Source organism: Natrix helvetica (assembly GCF_964273705.1).
Source record: "Natrix helvetica genome assembly, chromosome: 3".
Lineage (NCBI taxonomy): Eukaryota > Metazoa > Chordata > Lepidosauria > Squamata > Natricidae > Natrix > Natrix helvetica.
Window position 1 is genome coordinate 162,355,817 of NC_138549.1, and position 21,531 is coordinate 162,377,347.

The following is a 21,531-nucleotide window of genomic DNA, read 5'->3' on the forward strand; positions in this document are numbered from 1 at the left end:
AGGAATATAAAATTGGTTTATTTCATCTAAGTTAAAATAGGTGTGTTATTATCCCTAATAACTCTTAATAGACTTTTGCTGATCAGGACTGAAATGAGGAGACTTTAAGAATTTGTTGATGGATAAGAGATGAAATATTGGAAGATATTATTGGTTATATTTTATGAGAAGGGGATTAATTACTAAAATTGTCTATACTTGTGATGAAGTTTTTCATTACTGTGTTCTTACTTTTTCTATTTTTCCCTTTTTCTGCGTCTTTATTTTTTGAATTATTTAGTTTATATTAATTTTTATCTTTGCAATTGTAATTTTAATGAAATTATTATACTCTTTAATACATTACTACAATAAAAAGCAACATAGGCAGATTACTCAACAATCCAAATTATTGTATTGTATTATCCTAATGTAGCTTCCAGGAAATATAAAATGGAAGAAGTGAACAAAGCAAGTACACAAACGCTATCTTAAGCCATTAGTAGAAAAGTAGATGGATAATAAGACTGAGCCAAGCGGAACCTTTCCCTAATCTAGGGCTCTCAAGATGTACTGTCTTTGCAATTCCTTGTAGGGCAGAGTTGTCAAATTTTATTTAATTGAGGACTGCACCAAGGTTGTGTTTGACCTGGGGAGGCGGGTTGGGTGTGGCCAGGGTGACCATGGCCAGCTTGACGTCACTCCTGTTGGGGGCTCCTGTGGCCCTTGCTCTGTGCCAGTGAAAATGGGCTCCTGGGGTCTGTTTTCAGCTGGGATGGCCTCCTGCAACCCTCTACCAGCGAAAACAGAGCTCGGGCCGCAGGTGGCCCTCCCGACCTCTGTTTTCCCTGGGAGAGGCACTGCAGGCCTGTCTTTTGCTGTTTCCAGGGCGGCCCCATCGCCAGATCTAAGCACCCCCGCGGGCCGGATCTGGCCTGCAGGCCTTGAATTTCACACCCCTGTTGTAAGTAGGGTAAACTTTCTGGGAACTGAAGTTTCTCGGAATTGAGAGTCCCAACACCTTCAAATACCACCGGTTGGATAAAGTGTGGCTTAAGTGGGTTGTTCTAATCAGGCTTGAATATTTTTGCACATTGTACATACATTTATGTGAAGTTTAGAAAATCTTCAAAGTTGTGTTTATTCTGTCTCTTAGGTCCCTTCACAGATGTTGTCACCACAAATCTGAAACTTGGCAACTCGACAGATAAAAATGTCTGTTTCAAAGTGAAGACCACGGCCCCACGCAGGTATTGTGTACGGCCCAACAGTGGAATTATAGATGCTGGAACGTCAATTAATGTCTCTGGTAAGTTTATCCAATTGCTTTTTTATTTCAGAAATGCATCTGCTTTCCCCCACTCATAACCATTTTGGTTCTGAGTACACGTGGAAGAGAATAAACAGATGTTAAATGGCCTGTGTAAAGCTGACATTTTGAACAGCCAAATGTATTCTGCAAAGTTTCTTTAAATAATACAGAACTGTTTCAATGTCAACACAGAGTTATTTCTCCTGTTTTCAGATGGAATTTTAATTGGAGATGACTGAGCAAATGGCATAACACAACCTCTGGTTTTGGTACTTTCTTAGCCAGTTTCACTTGGAAAGAGTAGTCTGTTGAAAAATTGTCATTCTAATCGCATGTAAGACAACTTTCTGCAACTTTGTGCTTTTAAATTATGTTGCGAGTAGTTTCCAGAATCTCTGGTTTTGGATTCCACTATCTTAGAATTCTGGAGATTTTTCCCCCAACAAGTTGGAAGGCACCAGGCTGGGGATGGGTAGAATCTCCTGAAAGGGATTAGGAAGCTTTCCAGATGTTGCAGAACTGGGGTCATATGATGACAGACATTTAGTAACTACTCAGCCTCTTAAAGTAAAATTTCAATCTCATATTTCTGAGAAGTAATCATCCGTTACTTTCACCATATTTTTCAAGTAACACAAGAAAAGGGCATATGGTATATTTCCTGTGTGTCCATTATGTATAGAATATGGGCAGTAGTATAATTACACTAAATTAGTATAGGTTTTTTTAATGATTTGGTCAGATATTTGCATTGATTCATTGGTTATTAGGTGATTCACTTTCCAGCAGTTTTCAATTACCTTTGCTGAAATTTGTTGAGAAATAGAACATTTATAGAAGGGAAATGGATATACTTAATGATTCGTCATTCAGTTGTACAAAACATGAAATGGAACAGTTTGTAGAGCCTTCAAACTCTTAACTGATTATAAAGGTCAGAGATTGTTATCCAGATTTTTGAAGTGCTAAACCTCTGGGTAAGTTGCAAATGCTGATCATGTGATCATGCCATTTGTCAAGTGCCTGAATTGTAATCACATGACCATGGGGAGACTGCAACAGTCATAAGTGCAAGGGTTGCTCATAAGTCACTTTTCTGCGCTGCTGTAACTTCAGTCAGTCATTATAAGTCCCTCTTGCCTAGGAAACACATGTGTTGTCACATCAAGCTGTCCAGGGTACTAGTTTTATAAGGAAATGTTTTTTTTTTAATCTGTTCCTTTTCATTGAGGAAGATTCCGAAGATGGCAGCTGGAAGAACAGTTGGGCAGATATTTTCATCACTGTCGCCAGTTTAATTTTGCTTATTTCATCCGTGTGTGATCTTAATTTCTGGTACAACTTTCTATAAAACATGTCTTCATTTTATCTTGCATGCCTATCTACCTTGAGCTCCTAGATGAGGCCTTAAAACTTGGAATGACGAAGCATTTAACTAAAAGTAATGAATATCAAATATTTAAGAGCCCCAACTGTAGTCTCTGCTGAATCACACTCACTACAAGGCAGACTAGAAAATCATTCCTTTCTTTGTTTTAACAGCCTGCTAGGAAAGGGTGGCTAATGTTTGGCCTTGACAAAATTCAAGGAGGATGAGATTTCATAACTGCTGAGAATTACCAGGAATGTTTTGTTACCTCCGTTCAGTCCTAACTCCGTCTTCCTTAGATTTAGCACAGAAATGATCCAGAAAACTATGTTATCAGTGTCTCAAGGACTTGTCATAATAATGCAGAGCACGGTATCCATTTTGTAAATATTAAAAGAGACCAACTGCTAAACAGCTATTTTTTTCCCTGTAAAGGAGGGACCATTTCTAAAGAGATATGCAGAGCATTTGTGCAGTGAATTGTTTTAATTTAAATGAACTTTTTGTAGCTGCACTTCTGCTAGTTGCTTAATGGGAGGAATTATGATGTGAAACAAAGACTTTAGATTTAGGATTAAAGTGAAAATGCTGGTCAGTTTTTCTAACCTGCACTGATGATGTTACCTCGTTTGGTGATGAAACATCTGCCAGAAAACAATCAAGCTCAGTGAGCACCAAGGGTCCCTCAGTTCAATCCTGAGCTATAAATATTCTCTTCCATTGGTTTTCTAACCACAGTTTGCATCATTACAAACATAAATACATATAGTTTAAGCTTAGTGAGAAAATAATAGTCTTAAAAACCCCTGGTAAGCTTTTTGGAAAAAAGGAGCCCATGATTATGATAACCTATAAGAGCCGTGGTAGCGCAGTGGTTAGACTGCAGTATTGCAAGCTAATTCTGCCAGCAGTTTGATCCTCACCAGCTCAGGGTTGACTCAGGCCTCTATCCTTCCGAGGTCAGTAAAATGAGGATTGTTGGGGGAAGATGCTGACTCTGTAAACTGCTTAGTGAAGGCTGAAAAGCACCCTGAAGCGGTATATAAGTCGTAAGTGCTATTGCTATTGCTGTTCCCTGGTTTTAAGGATTTTATACAACCTCCTCTATCAATAAAGAGCTTGATGTAATAGGGATTGCATTCCAAGTATCCCCAGTCACCACAAACAGAAAGTGCCATAGCTTTATATTTGGGCATGATGATAGGACATCTATTCAATGTGCAATGAAGCAGAGCATTTTTCCTTAATAAAATGCAGTTTGCTAAAGAGGGAGTTTCTTGACTTCAATCTTCTGAGGTTCCTTGCGTAGCGCAGGCCTCACTTTTAAAGAAATGGGTAGTCTTGTAAGGCCTCATCAGCATTTCCTTGCTTGTTCATGTGATTCATTACAGAACTGCTTAACTCAGCCATTTTTCTCCTTTCATAGTATTTTACTATGCTGCTGATTCTATAACTGTCTCTTCTCATTTTCCCTTAATGCACTGGCAGGGAAGGGTGGGGTCCTGCAGTCTGAAGCATTGTCAAAGAATGGCAGAGACTGGGCGGAAAATCAGTTCGGCTTGAGCTATAATGGATTTAATAGGATTTCCATCACAGGAAGAGAGGTTAACGGAAGGGAAGGTCAGGCCTGAGAGGAAGTGTGTGATCAATTTGCAAATACTTGAAAAAAAGGATTTGATCAGAAGTTTGGGGTGCACTCCTGATACATGTAAGAAAATGTTACCCTGTTTCCCTGAAAATAAAACCTCCCCAGAAATTAAGACCAGTGGGGCTTTTGAGCTCATGCGCTAAAATAAACCCTCCCCCGAATATAAGCCCTCCCTGAAAATATTGCAACGCAGCAGCAGTCATGAGGTGACCACGCTTGCCGCCTCCTGCACCTCAAAAATAATAAGATCTCCCTGAAAATAAGGCCAAGTGCTTATTTCGGGGGTCAAAAGAAAATTAAGACCCTGTCTTCTTTTTGGGGAAACACGGTACTGTTTGGAAGAGTTCTGTTCACGGTGTCAACCAGCCAGATTCACTTAGAGAGTAGACGTTGATTCTTGTTCAACTTTCAGTGTCCATTCAATAGTGTTGCGTTAGATGGATGACCTTGAGATAGTTACTCTGTGTCAGCCCGAGGAAGGAAGCAATGGCAAACCACTTCTAAAACAACCTTGCTAAGAAAATTGCAAGGATTTATCCAGTCAGTCTCTGAGAATCAAGCATGACTGAACATAAGAAAAAATGTTTTGTGCTTTGGCAGAGAAAGAACATTGGTCCTTACCTGAATGTTTTTTTTTCAGTAGATGAGAGGGAGGGGCCACACGTGGGATATTCTGACAGCCTGATTGGTCGAAAGACTCAGGGACATTTCTTTTAATCTCCTCTTTTCCCTGTTGGCTCCCAGTTCCTCGAAGGCGAATGTCCAAAAGTAACTGTATAGGAACAGACACAAACAGAAGGAAAACAAACCACCCGACCGCCCCGCACCCCACTAACTATCAACTAACATAACTGGGGTGGGAAGTGGCCCCTCCCTCTCTACTGAAAAGAAACATTTAGGTAAGGACCAACGTTCTTTTTCCAGTAGACTCGAGGGAGGGGCCACACGTGGGATGTACCCAAGCTCGGTCCCAGGGAGGGAACCTATGACTCAGGGGAAGGGGCGGTCACCACCTGCTGTAGGACCCTGCGTCCAAAGGACGCCTCAGCAGATGCAAAGACATCCAACTGATAGTAACGGATGAAGGAGGATGGGGAGGCCCAAATGGCCGCCTGACAGATATTGTAGTAGCGGCGGTCGTTGCTCCCAGGATTGGGAAAGGTAGAGGGGAGGGGCCCACTGATCCTTTACCACCTCCAGAAACAGAGGAGGAGCAGGGACCTCCTCCTTATTGGTGGTGGTATTGGAAAACATGACTAGGTTAGGATCCCTGGGTTGAGGGACAGCCGGATCCCCAGTCCCCACCTTAGTGATCTTTCTGGCCTTGTGAAGCAGAGTTTTAGACATAGGAGGAGCAAATAGATTAGGGAATGCAGGGGGGTCAGGAAGAACAGACTCTTCGTCCTCTGAAAACCCCATGTCTTGACGAGGTTCTTCACCTAACACTGATCCCTCACTAACCACTGAGGGAGAAGGAGGCCTAGCAGGCACCTGCCTCTGAGCAGAGGAAGGATCCTTTGGTTGCTGAAGGGAATGGGTTGCCCTATCCCTCAGAGGGGGGAATTCCCTTTGGTTGAGGGCTGAAATAACCCCTTTTGATATAGCGGAGGAGATCAGCTTCTTAATGCTCTCGGGCAATAATTCTAAATTCTCAAATTCATCCTCATATTGATCTGCCAGTGGCTCCAGGGAAGCTAGGATCTGATGAGGAAGAAACCGCCTGGAGGAACCTTCCAATGGATCCTCAGCATCCTCCCGGACGCCTTGGGTAGATGTGGGAGGAGAAGGAGAGACCTCCATGCCAGTTTGTCTGATGGGCCTATTAGGAGAGACAGAAGGGGAAGAAGGACTAAAGCCCCTAGGGGGAGAGCCTGATTGATAAGATCCCGGCCTTAATGGGGACCGGGGACCTACCGGGGACCTACTGTTCTGCCCTGGCAATCCTCTTTTCGAGGGCATGCTGGCGCCTCAATTCGTCTCTCTGGGCTGCCCTTGACGGTCTTTGAGCAGCAGAAGGTCTGGCTGCTGCCGCCCTAGTTTTAGGGCCTTCCATTCCCCCAGATCCGGTCTCAATATGGCCTTCCCCCTGGGCCTGTGATTCAGACATCCGGCCACTCACACGTCCGAGCTCTGTGGGTTTGCCTGGAGACACCAGCTGGTGCAGAGGGCTTGCGGGTGAAGAGCGGAGCGCCGAAACTTCAAATGTCGGCCCGACCCTGCCGCGATGCAATGAGGCTCAATTAGTGGTCAAAATGGCCACCGGAGCTTCGCTGCGCACTTCAAACAGCCTGTGAGCTCTGCCGCGGCTTGTTTGGATAGAAGAAGGGTGCGCGGCTGGGAAATGGAAACCGCCGCCAGCTCAAATGGCGCTACTCACTTTGGAACCTCACCCGCGTAGCTGCTATAAGGAGCCCGATACTCCCGTAGTTCCGGGAATCGGTTGGAGCTCTCAATGCCACAAGAGGAGAGCGGAAAGCCAATTAGTCTCCCTCGACGCGCTGCGGGACGGAGGACCCTGTCCCTGCGAGGCAGCAGCTGTTTTTGGAATTTAGAATGTCCAATGGATCAAATTGGTAGAAATATAAAATTTACCTAATTTTCTCAATGAAATACTGGGAACCAAAGCATTTGTTTCGACCAAACACTGAGAGGAACTGGGAGCCAACGGGGAAAAGAGGAGGTTAAAAGAAATGGAACACTGCATTCAGTTCTGGTCGCCACGATGTAAAAAAGATGTGGAGACTCTAGAAAGAGTGCAGAGAAGAGCAACGAAGATGATTAGGGGACTGGAGACTAAAACATATGAAGAACGGTTGCAGGAACTAGGTATGTTTAGCTTAAGAGAAAGAAGGACTAGGGGAGACATGATAGCATTGTTCCAATATCTCAGGGGTTGCCACAAAGAAGAGGGAGTCAAACTATTCTCCAAAGCACCTGAGTCCAGAAGAAAGAAGCAATGGGTGGAAACTAATCAAGGAGAGAAGCAACTTAGAACTGAGGAGAAATTTCCTGACAGTTAGAACAATGAATCAGTGGAACAGCTTGCCTCCAGAAGTTGTGAATGCCCCTACACTGGAAGTCTTTAAGAAGATGTTGGATAGCCATCTGTCTGAAACGGTATAGGGTTTCCTGCCTAGGCAGGGGGTTGGACTAGAAGACCTCCAAGGTCCCTTCCAACTCTACTATTGTATTGTATTGTATAAATTTCCCTCAGTCTTTGGACCAATCAGGCTTTCGGAATATCCCACGTGTGGCCCCTCCCTCGAGTCTACTGGAAAACAAAATTCTTCATTGAATAGAGGCAGCCATGGATTTTACTTACTTTGAAATGTTCACTTGTTTTATTCTTTCTATTGTTAATCTCTTGGATTTGTTCAGAATTTGAGTTTACCTTTACTTAAGGGTTAGTGGAACATTTAAAAATTATTTTCAAAATCTGTTCTTTAAACTAGTATTCATCCTTTTCTCTAAGCTAGGAAGTCAAGAATACTTTAGTCAAGTATTCGGTATTCACAAGCATTATGACAGAGGCCACCTCTTGCCTTGGCTTTCAAGCTACAATCTAGGCCTAGAAGTTCGACTGCAACAATGCTAAAGTTACCACAGTGCAACCTCCAGAGTGTATGTGTAAATGAGCCTTGCAGCGGTGTCCCTAGGAATTGCTGTGAAATCACAGAAGATGTGAGTCACCACTTAGGTGCTTTACAAACCTATAAAGAGGATAGTAGGTCTCAGGTTCATTCAGAATAGAAGTCTGGGCTCAGGTTGTAATGGTAAAAAGCTGGATTCCATATTAGGTTGACTGTGAGTTTATAGAATTAAGTTGACTGTGAGTTCACTCTTCAGAACTGCCCTGCAAACTGCTTGTCTAGTTCTTCTCTCTTCCCTTCTCCCCCTTTCTGTCCACACTCAGTCAGGCCTTTGCAATCTTTTTTTTTATTCTTAGCAGTAATTTAATTTTGCAGTCTAAGGTAGGAGCAGAAACTGTTATCTTTCTGTTTTCTCATTGGAGGGGAAAACGGAATCTCATCAAGGATGACCTTATCTGTATTTTGGAAGGCATAAACCCATGTAAAATTTAAATATTTACAGAAATATTTAAAAAAACATTATCTAGGCAAAACGGATTCCTTTTTATAACAGTTGGAAGTAGCTCAGACAGATACCTCCCAAATTCAGTGAATTGTAAAAAAAGGAAGAAGAGTTTTTCACAGACATTCAGCAAGGATGACACTAGAGATGTTTAGACTGGATTTGGCATTTTTATCCACTATTACTATTGCAACACAATCAGATTGATTCTGCTATTATAGCCAATTTCAATAAAAGTAGTTGTAGCCTTCCTGCGGAATTGATTGCCTGGTCCAGTCTGCCTACTGAGGTTAAAATTTAAACATTAGAACAGCCCTATGCTTGCAAATATTCCAAAAAGTGATTAAAACCTGGTGTTTCTGGAGGACCTTTGAGAGAGTGTGAATTCTGGTTACATTTGAGGGGTGCTGATGGTGAATTGAAATTATATAACGAATGAATACAAATACCCTGTTTCCCTGAAAATAAGACCTCGCAGGATAATAAGCCTAATCGGGCTTTTGAGTGCATGTGCTAAAATAAGCCCTCCCCAAAAAATAAGCCCTTCCTGAAAATACAGCAGCAGCCATGAGGTGACCACACTCGCCGCCTCCTGCACCTCAAAAATAATAAGACCTCCCAAAAAATAAGGCCAAGTGCTTATTTCGGGGGTCAAAAGAAAATAAGACCCTGTCTTATTTTTCGGGACCCACCCTCAAGAAAAATAAGACACTACAGTTCACTGCTCATATACACAATCCACAGGTAGTCCTCAACTACATCCATTCATTTAGTGACCATTTGAAGTGCCAACAGTACTGAAAAAAATAACGTAAAATGAGTTCTCTATGACCATCACAGCATTCCCGTGGTCACAAGTTCAAAATCCGGGAATGTGGCAGCTGGCATGTGATCCCGGAATCACGTGATCACCATTTGCAACCTTCCCAGCTGTACAATCTGCAGCCCACAACCATAGAGCGTACTTCCAGAGCGGCATCCATCCTCCATGCTTTGAAAAAAAAAAAAAAAACCAAGCGGCGGACGGCGCCAGCAGCGCAGATGCCCTTCGCGCGAGCGGGGAGAGGAAAAGCCGCTGCGAACTCCCCTCCAGCCATGCAGAGCCCCATTCACTCACCTAGGGGCATTCCGAAGGCACCGAGCCACGGGACGCGGAGGGCGGCGAACAGGCGCTCGCGTTGCTTGGTGCCTTCCGGGTACTGCTAGGTCGGTCAGCGGCGCTGTACCCGGCTGGAAAGGGGGGTTGCCGGGCGGCTGCTCATAAGCTTGGTCACCTCATGGCTGCTGCGTTGCTGCTGCGACAGCGCAACACAGCCATTCGACCCTGAGGCTGTGCCCGGCTCTTCGGGAGCCCGCTCGCAAGAGAGCAGCTGCCCAGCAACCCCTCCTTCTTCAGCTGGGCATAGCGCCGCTGACTGACCTAGCGGTACCCCGAAAGCACCAAGCAATGCAAGCGCCTTTGCCCCCACCTCATTCCCGTGGCTTGGTGCCTTCGGGATACCGCTAGGTCGGCGAGCGGTGCTCTGCCTGGTCGGAGGGGGGGGGATTGTCCAGAGGGTTTATTTTCGAGGGTGGGCTTATATTTTTGCGCACGCGAAAAATGTCGCAAGGGTTTAGTTTCAGGACATGGTGTATTTTCGGGGAAACACGGTATGTAAACATTCCCTGATTACTAGCATTTCACTACGCACACAGTTTTTAAAAAAATATTTTTTAAAATTACAGGTAGTCCTTGACTTACAACCATTCGTTTAGTGATTATTCAGAGTTACAACAGCACTGATAAAAATAGTTTATCACTGTTTTTCCAACTTACAACTGTTGTAGCTTCCCTGTGATCACATGATCAGAATTTGGATAATCCCATAACTAGTATGTATTTATGACAATTGCAGTATCCCAGGGTCCTATGATCACCTTTTTCAACCTTCTCACAAGCAGTCAGTGGGGAAGCCTGACTCACTTAGCATCCATGTATTAACTGCAGTGTTTCACTTAACAACTGTGGCAAGAAGGGTCATAAAATGGGCAAAACTCACTTAACAACTGTCTTGCTCAGCAATGGAAATTTTGGGCTCAGTTATGGAACCCATTAGCAGAACCTCAATAGAGAGAAGTTACTTTAATTTTAATAATCAAGTAAGATTGGACACATTGTGTTTTTAAACCTTTTAACTGTCTCATAGTTGGACAATCAGCTGATTTTTCATGTGTGCGAAAGTTGTCTGTTGTTCGTGACAACAGAATTTGTATTTGTACTTGCAATAAGGAGAACAAGCAGATGCTGTTTACAACTTTTGTGATGACTTTCTCTTTGCTGTTTATAGCAGCAGCATCACAGCGTGTTCCTTTGATGTAACAAAATTATAGGTTTCTAGTAAAAACTGGTTCTGTTGATAAATTCTCAAGACTTCTGAAGTTTTTTTCTTTTACAAATTCAGTGCCTGATCTCCTCAGTTGTACTTATTTCAGAATCCCAGATTACAGTAAGAAGATGCAGGTATTTAAAAAAAAACAATTTATGGACAGTTGGAATCCTATTTAGATATTTTAAGGTTAGATATTAAAAAGAATAAAAGCAAGCTGTCAGGCATATTAATACTGAAATGAAATAACAGCAAATAACAGTAGACGATTGGGATTTCCTCTTCCTGATAAGAATTCCAGCCATCCTGTGACCTAATACCCCAGCCCCCCCAAAAAACCCAAACCCACCAGGTTTTTTCATATTTTTCTAAATGGCCTAAAGTATGAGGTCACATGTTAAGTGCAAGCGCCACAACAGAAAAGACATGCATTGCTTCAAGAAAGAGTCTCTGTACCCTGTTAGAGCTTTTAGGACCCAGTCATATGGGAAAGGGTGGTCCTGAAAATATGATCCCGTGTCACATAGGGCTTTATAGATGATAACCAGCATCTTCTATTTAGATTTCTTTCAAAGCTTTCTATGTTCATCCAAATATTGGATGCTGCTACGTGCATACTGTTAAGGTAGGAAGAACAAACTCAATTTCAGTTCAATAAGACAGCGGCTGTGAGTTAAGAAGCCAAACTGCATCATACATAGTGGCAGACTCCCCTATGCTGAACTGGTTCATAGTTTTAGATCCTTCTGGACTCATAGCTCCTGCTTGGAAGAGCAGATATGGGGGGGGGGGGGGATTTGCACATTTATATCTACACAGTTGCAACCATTCCTGATCAGGAGGGAAACTTTTTCATGGTCACTCGTGTATTGGTCAACTTTGATTCAAGTTTATTTTCTCCTGCTTCAGGAATGTGTCCGTGTATGTTTGTTACTAGAAATTGTTTCTAGGTGCTGTGATATAAATTGTTTTATTTTATGTTTCAATTATGTTACTGAATTAGAGAATGTTGGCTGCTCAAAATACTGCACAATTGGATTAGCATAAATGAACAAGCAAACCTAAAACTGTATGTGTGCTATATAGCTCTGTGATGGCGAACCTGTGGCATGTGTGACAGAGGTAGCAACGCAAAGCCCGCTCTGTGGGCATGCCCACCATCGCCAGCTGCACTTCCGGGTTCCGGTATGCATGCATGCGGCGGAACCCAGAAGAGCAGCTGGTCGCCGTGTGCATGCGCACTGGCCAGCAACTCTCTTCCGGGTTCCGGTGCAAGTGCACTCACTCCAGTTTCAGCACTTGGTGCTGAAAAGGTTAACCATCACTGATATAGCACCTTATCTAAGGAGTTCTTCTCATGTCTACGTTGTATTGAAACTCGTTCTATATGATCTGTAAGAATGAAATATTTTGGAGTAGAATTTTTCAAGAAAGTTTATCCACTAATTCTCTAAATTAGCTCTCTAAAACAATAATTACTAATTCGGGTATTGAATTCTTGATGTTCTCTTAGCTTGGTTGTTTCCCTGCTGATATTTCACTACTATTACATTGATGATGTTACTTACCCTGGTAATGAAATGTCTGGAGAAAAACAACCAAGTTCAGAGAACGCCAACAACTTAGTAGATCAGTCCTTAGTCACACATGTTCTTTACTATTAGAACTAGTTAAGATTAGGAAACTAGGGAGCCAAAGGCTTATGTGCACCATCAGTTATAGAAACACATAGGATGAATTTGAGCCACTTACCTTCTCTCAGGCTGTCTTGCCAGCCTCTTTTTCCTTCTCTCAGCCCAGCCTATCTCACAGGATGGTTTGCAGAAAGATTGGACAAATAAATGATTATCTTGAAATGCTTTGACAAAATGTAACAAATAATATTAAATTAGAAGACTATTAGATATATGTAGTGTAGCATCTTCTGAAGTTACATGATGTTCATTTACTAGATGTATTTGTGTTGAAGAATCTACCACTGTATCATGTATAAGACAACAGATCAAGTCCATAGCAATTTGAGATGCTTTTTGAGCATACTTTTTGGAAATGCCTACGAGTTTGGTATGGCATGCAGTGTCCTTAGATCTGATTGCATTACATCCAGTTCTGTGCTGCATCATTGCTTTGCATGACTCAGTGGTGCAACCTCTGCTGAATCACCTATTTTAGTGGGCAGGTAGTAGGTATACCATGTTACACTGCAATCGTTCCCTGGCTGGCTTACAGTGCTAGCAAAGCTAACAGGAACTGGGAGAATAACGGAGCATTGATATAGTGATCCATTTGGGAAAATCACTTTGGTACATAAGGCCGGATTTTTCTCAGCTTTCCAGGAAAGACCTGGCCGGCAACCATAACTATATGACAGCCTTGTAGGTGTGCTGACTCAGCAATGATTTCTCTTTCAGTGATGCTACAGCCTTTTGATTATGACCCTAACGAGAAAAGTAAACATAAGTTCATGGTCCAGTCAATGTTTGCGCCACCCGATACTTCAGACATGGAAGCAGTAGTGAGTATTAGAAGCTTTTCAATCTTCATGAACATCTTTTCTCTTAAAAGATTTGTGATTAGTCATTTTCGGAAGCATATTAAGCAAGTGAGCTAGATAGAGATCTAACTTTGGCTTCATGCTATATTTGCATAATATGGTGGTACCTCCACACTAAAACACCTGTGTAGTTTGTTATGGGAATGATGTGATTGTGTCTCTTCAATGAACTTTTTAGATGTAAATTAATATCTGCAGAAGAGATTTTATAGCTTTGGAAATCATTAGTATATGGGAGAGGAGGTCACCTGATTTCATAGCATGGTTTCCACTAATGTAGTATGCTGATCAGAGTGGGGAATTGGAACTATGTTTTAACTGTACATGTGGTATTTAAGTCTGAATTAACCAGCCATTCTACTTATCTGAATTGCTATCCTGTTTCCCCGAAAATAAGACTTCCACGGATAATAAGCCCAATCGGGCTTTTGAGCACATGTGCTAAAATAAGCCCTCCCCGAAAATATTGCAACACAGCAGCAGCCATGAGGTGACCACGCTTGCCTCCTCCTGCACCTCAAAAATAATAAGACCTCCCTGAAAATAAGGCCAAGTGCTTATTTTGGGGGTCAAAAGCAAATAAGACCTTGTCTTATTTTCAGGGAAACATGGTATCAAAGCATCAAAGTGTAATTGGTGGAACAAGTTGTTAATCACCGTTCTACTGCATTTCTGCTCTTTAAACATGCTTCACCAGATAGGGAATAAAGCAGTATTAAAGAGAACTGGTAGTTGTAATTTGCTTTTATCCATCTGGTGATAGGACTGACTCCCCTGCATTAACATTCTAGAATACCCTTGTTTGACTCTTCCCATTTTGATTCAGAGATCTGCAAATTTTGATGAGCTCAGTAGCCCATTGCTATTATTTATACTTGCATTTCTTTTTCAGAAAAAAAAAACTTCCCTCTGCTTCTTCAGTGCCTTCAAGCTACAGCAAGGGCTTGCATGGAAGCCTGCATAGATAGCTACCACTGCTCAAAGAAAGAGTTAAGCAACATGTGCTTCCCATGTTTACAGGCAGGCAAATGATCCAGTGGAATCACACAGCCAAATTCCATTAGCCATTCAGCTGCCAAACAAACTTCAGTTCCAAATTGAATGCTGATGAAATGGTTGGATATCCCTGATATTGCTTACATGCTCCCTTCCCATCTATACAGCATATATATAGACTATAAAGTTGGGAGCCAGAATGGTTTTCTATCTGCTGCCCCAGACAGAATGTTTGTTGGCTGACCTCATTATACATTCTCAGAGGCTACCTGACTTTATGCCTATTTATTCCAATACTAGCCGATTGCCCGGCGTTGGCCAGGTATTTATTTATAGGGGAGAAATGTCCGGACAAAACGTAATTTCTAATGTTGGATTTCCCCCCTTACCAAAGGGAGCCCCCTTGTGGAGTACTGTAAAGCAATTACCGTGGCAACTCCACTGTACTGTACAGTAGAAGCCATTTTACGTGTGTGTGCGTGCATACATACATATATACCTACATACATACATATCCCCCAAAAATAAGCCCTCCCCAAAAATATTGCAACACAGCAGCAGCCATGAGATGACCAAGCTTGCCGCCTCCTGCACCTCAAATACAATAAGACCACCTCGAAAATAAGGCCAGGTTTATTTCGGGCCTCAAAAGAAAATAAGACCCTGTCTTATTTTCGGGAAACATGGTAGTTTAATATAAATCCAAACATTGTTTTATTTAATAACTTTGTTACTTCTATTTGTGCTGTAGTGGAAAGAAGCAAAACCAGAAGAACTCATGGATTCTAAACTTAAATGTGTGTTTGAACTGCCAGCAGAAAACGATAAACCCGTGAGTCCCTTTAATTTTTATGTGATTAAAAAAAAAAAGACGAGAAAGAGATGGTAAGCTCTTGATTTAGGATTTGCAATTTTCAAGGTCTCGATGTTCATAGTTGTTCAACAGTGAAAAACAAAACAGTTACAATTTATTTGTTTTCCTTCATTGGATTTTTATTCCTAAAATATACAGGATTAATTCTAGTGGCAATAAAGAGTTTTCTAGTAGTAAGACTAAAAAGAAGCAAGGCATCTTTTCAAAAGACAGTTTCAGTAGTTTGACTTTAAGAAATTCAGCCTGGAACCCTTCAGATACGTTGGAGTATAACTATCTTTGGGCAGACTAACTGGGAATTAGACCTGCAAGCGAAATATAGAAGGTTGGAGAAGATCACATTTAAAAAGACCACATCCCTTTATTCTGCTGTTTTTAAATGCTTTTGGATTACAGGGGAATGTGGAAACTATTTTTATATACATATTGGGAACAGATCCTTCATTTTCAGCATTACTTTTTTAAAGGTTGATGTTCTCCCAGTATCGCATTCTAATCTCTCCATTTAAATGGAATCGTAGCATATATGCAGACACAGATTTCAAAACTAGGGATGTATATATTGCAATCTCTGCCTTGTACTTTTAGAATAGTGCATATATTGGGAAACCATGTTGAATTAATGTTCAAGCTTCCTTTATCCCGAATATAAAAGTACAAAATCCTGCAGAAATGGAAGCTATGATACCTGTGTAGCCTTTTCCTAATTGTATTTAGGAATGCATCTCCAGAAACTCCTAGCCAGCAGGCCTGAAATTTCCCAAGATGGCTCAAAAGGCTCGGAACTACAATTCCAGCACCTTTGAAGGATGACAGTTGGGAAGGCTGACATAGGAAAAAAGAGAGAAACATTGATTACTTTCTTTTTTCTGATCTCTCCAAACATTGAACGACAAAACAATGAGTTGCATAAATTTAAACTTTTATAAGCTTAATGGCTCACAGCAAGTAACAGCTTCGTTTTATTTTCTATCATCGGTTTCAGTATGTCAAAATGTAACTTAGTTTCAGTGAGGAGAAATAGTAGTGTAGGTCACACTAGAGATTTTATGGAGGAGTGAATGGGTGGCTAAAGAACCTCAGCTCAGCTGTTTGAATTGGTCTGAAGTGTGGGCCTTCCATTGGTGCTTATCTTGCCCTTGGGAAACACCAGAGCAGTGATTTATATTGGCTTCTGTCAACATTAGAATTTGGTGGCGCAGTGGTTAGTACTGCAGTCTACTTCTGCTGACTGCTAGCTGCCAGCAGTTCAGCAGTTCGAGTCTCATCGACTCAAAGTTGACTGCCTTCCATCCTTCCGAGGTCAATAAAAGTTTGTTAGGGGGAATAGGCTGACTCTGGATTGTAAAGCACTATGAAGTGGTATATAAGTCTAGGTGCTAATGCTAGTGCTATTCTAAAAGACAGCGCTTCTAGAGAGTAGTGGTCCCCAGCACGTTGTGAGTGGACGGCCCATTCAAAAACAACTTCCCATAGCTCTAAGATGAAAGGAATGACTTGTTTTTACAGGCTAATAACTTAAGCCCAACCATGAGTTTGAGGCAGCAATGAAAAATGGCAAAAAGTATTTTAATTTACCAAACATTTTAAGGCAAATGTTTTAAAGGACTGCCAGTCTTTTAAAACATTGCTAGACAATGGTACTCTAGAATTTTGGTCTACTGTTCCTAGGATAAGGATTATAATCCCAGTATTTAGTTTGGATGATGCTACCATACCCTGCCAACAAAAATGTGTATAGTCAAGATACTAGTTTTCCCAGTTGCAATGTATGGCTGTGAAAGTTGGACCATAAGAAAGGCTGAGCGCCAAAGAATGGAGGCCTTTGAACTATGGTGCTGGAGAAGACTCCTGCGAGTCCCTTGGACTGCAAGGCGATCAAACTGGTCAGTCCTAGAGGAGATCAATCCTGACTGCTCTTAAGAAGGCCAGATCCTGAAGATGAAACTCAAATACTTTGGGTACCTAATGAGAAGGAAGGACTCACTGGAGAAGAGCCCAATGCTGGGAAAGATTGAGGGCAAAAGAAGAAGGGGACGGCAAAGAATGAGGTGGCTGGATGGAGTCACTGAAGCAGTTGGTGTGCCGTTAAATTGACTCCGGAGAATACTAGAGGACAGGAAGGCCTGGACAAATGTTGTCCATGGGGTCGTACACGACTTTGCGATTAACACCACCACTAAAGCATGTGCAAATTATTTTTGTTTTATTTTTGTATTCAACCAAAGCATGTGCAATTCTTTTAATGGATGTCTAGGTCTGAACAAATGCATTCAATGATCAAGGGGTCCTTAGTTATCCATAGCCACAGTTGAAACTACATTTATATTCATTCACTGTTTTCAAAATCTGATTCTTAAAATTCATAGTAACTTCTAAGTATGGTTGGGAACAGAGTGGACTTGATTTAAGTCAAGTCGGTTTAAATCATGGTTTAAATCACTAGTAAAAAGGCTTGATTTAAATCAACTTGATTTAAATCATAATTTTTAAAGAGCAACTGTCATCTCTGTCCTGTAGCAGCTCCTCCTCTGACCCGCTGTTGACTCACCGACAGTCACAATATTGCAGAATATACAGCCTCATGCTACATAACTAAGCTCCATTTCATGCTGAATAAACTAAATTATTAATGTATCTTAAATAGAAAACTATCTTTAGATAGATTTTTACTCCAAAAGCATTTTATTAAAATAAATTTGATAAAAGTAAAAAAAAAATCCAATTTAAATTTTAAACATCTGGTTATTATTTTTATAAATCATCGATTTTCATCCACACTGGTTGGGAAGACTTTTGAGTCTTTTCTGGTGGTGTTTAACTATAACTCCCAACATCCCTACCAGGACACATAATTTATAGCTTCATTGACTTCTGGTATCATCCTTTTTCCGAATAATAAGGCAGAATCCTAGATGGGCCAGCTAGGCCAAAGGCACATAAGAAAACATCTATTCTTGCGGAACTTTGGTGTATGTATTTATTGGGGGGAACTTCACACCAGACCATTGGCATTTAGATGAGTTTCCAGGATGCAAAGAACAGCTTTCTAATTAGGCATGCCAAAATTGTGGTATTGGCTGTTTCAAGAGGTCCATTCACCTTTCTTGCTTTCTATCTTGGGCTTTGCTTTTTAGAACTTTTAATGGTAATAATAAATGTTGTTATTTAGCATTAATTTTGTACAGCCTGTTGTTTAATTATTTTGTTGTGGGCACCCTCTACATGCTAAAATTACAACAGATAGAATAATTATTAATTGCCATTAAATAACTCTTCCTACTCTTCTTTCCCATTCTCTCAACAGCATGATATAGAAATAAATAAAATTATATCCCCAATTGCATCAAAGACAGAATCTTCTATAATGTCAAAATCATTAAGTTCTTCTTCAGATGACAGTGAATTGAAGAAAGTAATGGAAGAATGTAAGAGACTGCAGTTAGAAGTTCAGAGGTTACGAGAGGAGAATAAACAATTTAAGGTAAACTTATTTGTCTGTTGCCTACGTAGTCAAAAGATTTAGGAACAGCCTGATGTGAGGGATTTTTTTCAAATCATAATGTAATCACAGTTGGACTATACATGGCATTATTGATTCTTCACAATTAATTCACTGTTTTAATCACAGTGTAGAAAAATCCATAGTGACCTAATTTGAACAGAACTCCAAAACAACCCCTTTTTTAATATAAGCAATAACACTTAGACTTATATACCGCTTCACAGTGCTTTCAATTCTTCTAAGTCAGGGGTGTCCAAACTTGGGAACTTTAAGACTTGTGGACTTCAACTCCCAGAATTCCCCAGCCAGCCATGCTGGCTGGGGAATTCTGGGAGTTGAAGTCCACAAGTCTTAAAGTTCTCAAGTTTGGACACCCCTGTTCTAAGTGGTTTACAGAGTCAGCATATTGCTCCCAACAATCTGGGTCTTCATTTTACCAACCTCAGAAGGATGAAAGGATGAGTCAACCTTGAGCCTATAAATCACCTTCATATTAATTCAGAAATTAGGAAGCTGCGCTGGTTTTGTTCACATGATGCTGAGCCACACCATCCATCTTTTTGGTGAATGAATTAATGAACCACTCCACATGGGTAGCCTATGGTTCAGCATGCTGTGTGAAAATGATCTATTGTCTTTCTTGAGTTAATTAAGGATAGGTGCCAAGCCAACCAAAGGAGTAGGATTTTGAGTTGATCTAACAACAGTTCTGCTTGAGAGAAGAAAAATTGAGTAAATAAAACCAATGATACTTGAATTGTATCCCCTCTACTGGCTATGCAGATAAAACCAACATTTTTTTTTTAGTTTAAAAATTTGTGACTATGTTTTAAAAAGTTAGGGATTAAACTATTAAAATTCTGTTGCAGATTTAGCAACTTTGGTTATATCTGGTGTGGTTGAGGTTTTGCTTGGAAAACAAGAAACTTGATGGACCAACCATTTATAAATTCATGCAGGTCATCTCCTAATTCAAGAGTTTGCTGTTAATAAAGGCTTCATATGAAGCCACATGAAGGAACAGACACTGCCCAGGGGAGCTTAGGGCTCCATCCATACAAAATGGTTGCACTCTACAACGTACTGAATAAAGTTCTGTATAAGCCCAGAATCTATACCTATTAAATCCCTGAGGACCACCCAATGTTATGCATATAAAACAGTCCTGATGAGGTTGAGCCCTGAGCCCAAATAGCCTATCCTTCTGTATCACCCAGTGGCCAACAAGATGATTGGGAAAACAAACCTAGGCCAATAGAGCAAGAGCTCCTTCCCAATGGAATTTCCTAGCAGCCAGTACTGATGGTTTGCTGCCAATAATTCAATAATAATGTGATGGCAGGAAACTGCCATCACATTGAATAGGTATTAACAACTAGTCCAGTCTTCTTTTAAAATTATTCATATTGGATGGCATTCTTAGGACTGCTGGTAGCAGTTTCCACTCTTTCTGTCCTTTCCATCCACTGGTCTTAATCTTTCTTGAGTTTAGTTTCAAGTTCGGCGAGAAAGGGAGAAGAGATCCCTTGCCTTCTCTGCATTTTCTCTTCGCTGCATGGTTGCATATGCTGCTTGTGGGTCTCCCCTTAACTGCCCATGTTGAAAACTAAAGTGTTACCTTCGCGTGAATGCAACTGTAGCCCTTGGATCATTTGGCTAGCCCTTTTGTGCATCTTTTCCACTTGTGTAATATTATTCTCACAACGAAGCAACTGGAACCGTACACAGCACTCCCAATTAATACTAGAGCCATATATCTGCATACGGTTGTTACATTGACAGTTTCAGTTCCTTTCCTAATGATTCCAGTCATGGGATTTCCTTGTTGTTTTTCCAAATAGGTCACCCGTGGTTTTTGGGGGGGGGGGTTTCGGTTTAGAAAAGAAAAACTTGTTCTCAGCCTGGTTTGCACATATTTCAGGGCATCAGGATTTAGTCTCCTTTAGGGTGAGTGAGGCAGTTGGACAGCCATGAGTGGGTGGGAAATGCTTCATTGGACAGATCAGGTGACCAAAATGAGTGAGGCCACCTTTCATTTTTCTTTGTAAAAGTTTTATATTTTTTTCCTTTAGTACAAACATTTAATCATTCATTAATCAGTGTGTTGTCTGAGTATAATTTTTTTGTGTCATAATAGTTATAGTTTACCACCAAATTATTTATATACATTTATTCTTATTTTAACATTGCAACTTAACATATCTCCTGTTATAACATTTCTCTTCCTAATTTATTTAATTTTATACTTGTTATCTATATTCATTTTCTAACCAATGATAAAATAACCCCCCATATATTACAATAATCAGATTCTTCCTTTCCTTTAATTGATAGTGTTAATCTCCTCATTTCTGCACATGCTAATATTTTCTTAATCACGTTTTCATCTGTAGAGATTTCTTCAGCTTTCCAATTTGGTGCAAATACAATTCTAGCTACGGTTATTACATGAACAATCAAATAGACATTTTCTTTACTATTTTTCCCTGGTAAGGTACCCAACAAAAACAATTCGGTGTTTAAATCAATATGTTGCTGTGTCATCTTCTCCAACCACATTTGAATTTTTGCTCAGGGTTTTTTTTTTTTTTGCTTCTACACATGTACACCACATATGGTAATAGTACCCCTGCGTTTGGTGGCATTTCCAACATTTAGTTGATTTGTCTTTAAACATTTTTGCCAATCTTTCAGGTGAGTTGAGGCCACATTTCAGACACCCCAAACTGCAAGTTGCTTTCTTAACTCTTCTTGTAAAGTTTTTTTAAAAATGTGTTAAAAGACTAAAGCACAAAAGATGATGGGAAGGCTGTTCAGGATGTGGGGCAGGCATTGA

The 21,531-nt window shown here is 40.9% G+C and overlaps 1 protein-coding gene across 1 annotated transcript in view; it reads left to right on the forward strand.

Moving 5' to 3' along the window:
- VAPB (VAMP associated protein B and C) overlaps window positions 1-21,531 on the forward strand; it is a 69,385-nt gene that overhangs the window by 45,367 nt on the left and 2,487 nt on the right. The window contains exons 2-5 of the mRNA XM_081949111.1: window positions 1,136-1,288; window positions 13,178-13,281; window positions 15,068-15,148; window positions 18,498-18,674. Of these exons, the coding sequence (XP_081805237.1) occupies window positions 1,136-1,288; window positions 13,178-13,281; window positions 15,068-15,148; window positions 18,498-18,674 (515 nt within the window). The remainder of the gene's footprint in view (window positions 1-1,135; window positions 1,289-13,177; window positions 13,282-15,067; window positions 15,149-18,497; window positions 18,675-21,531) is intronic.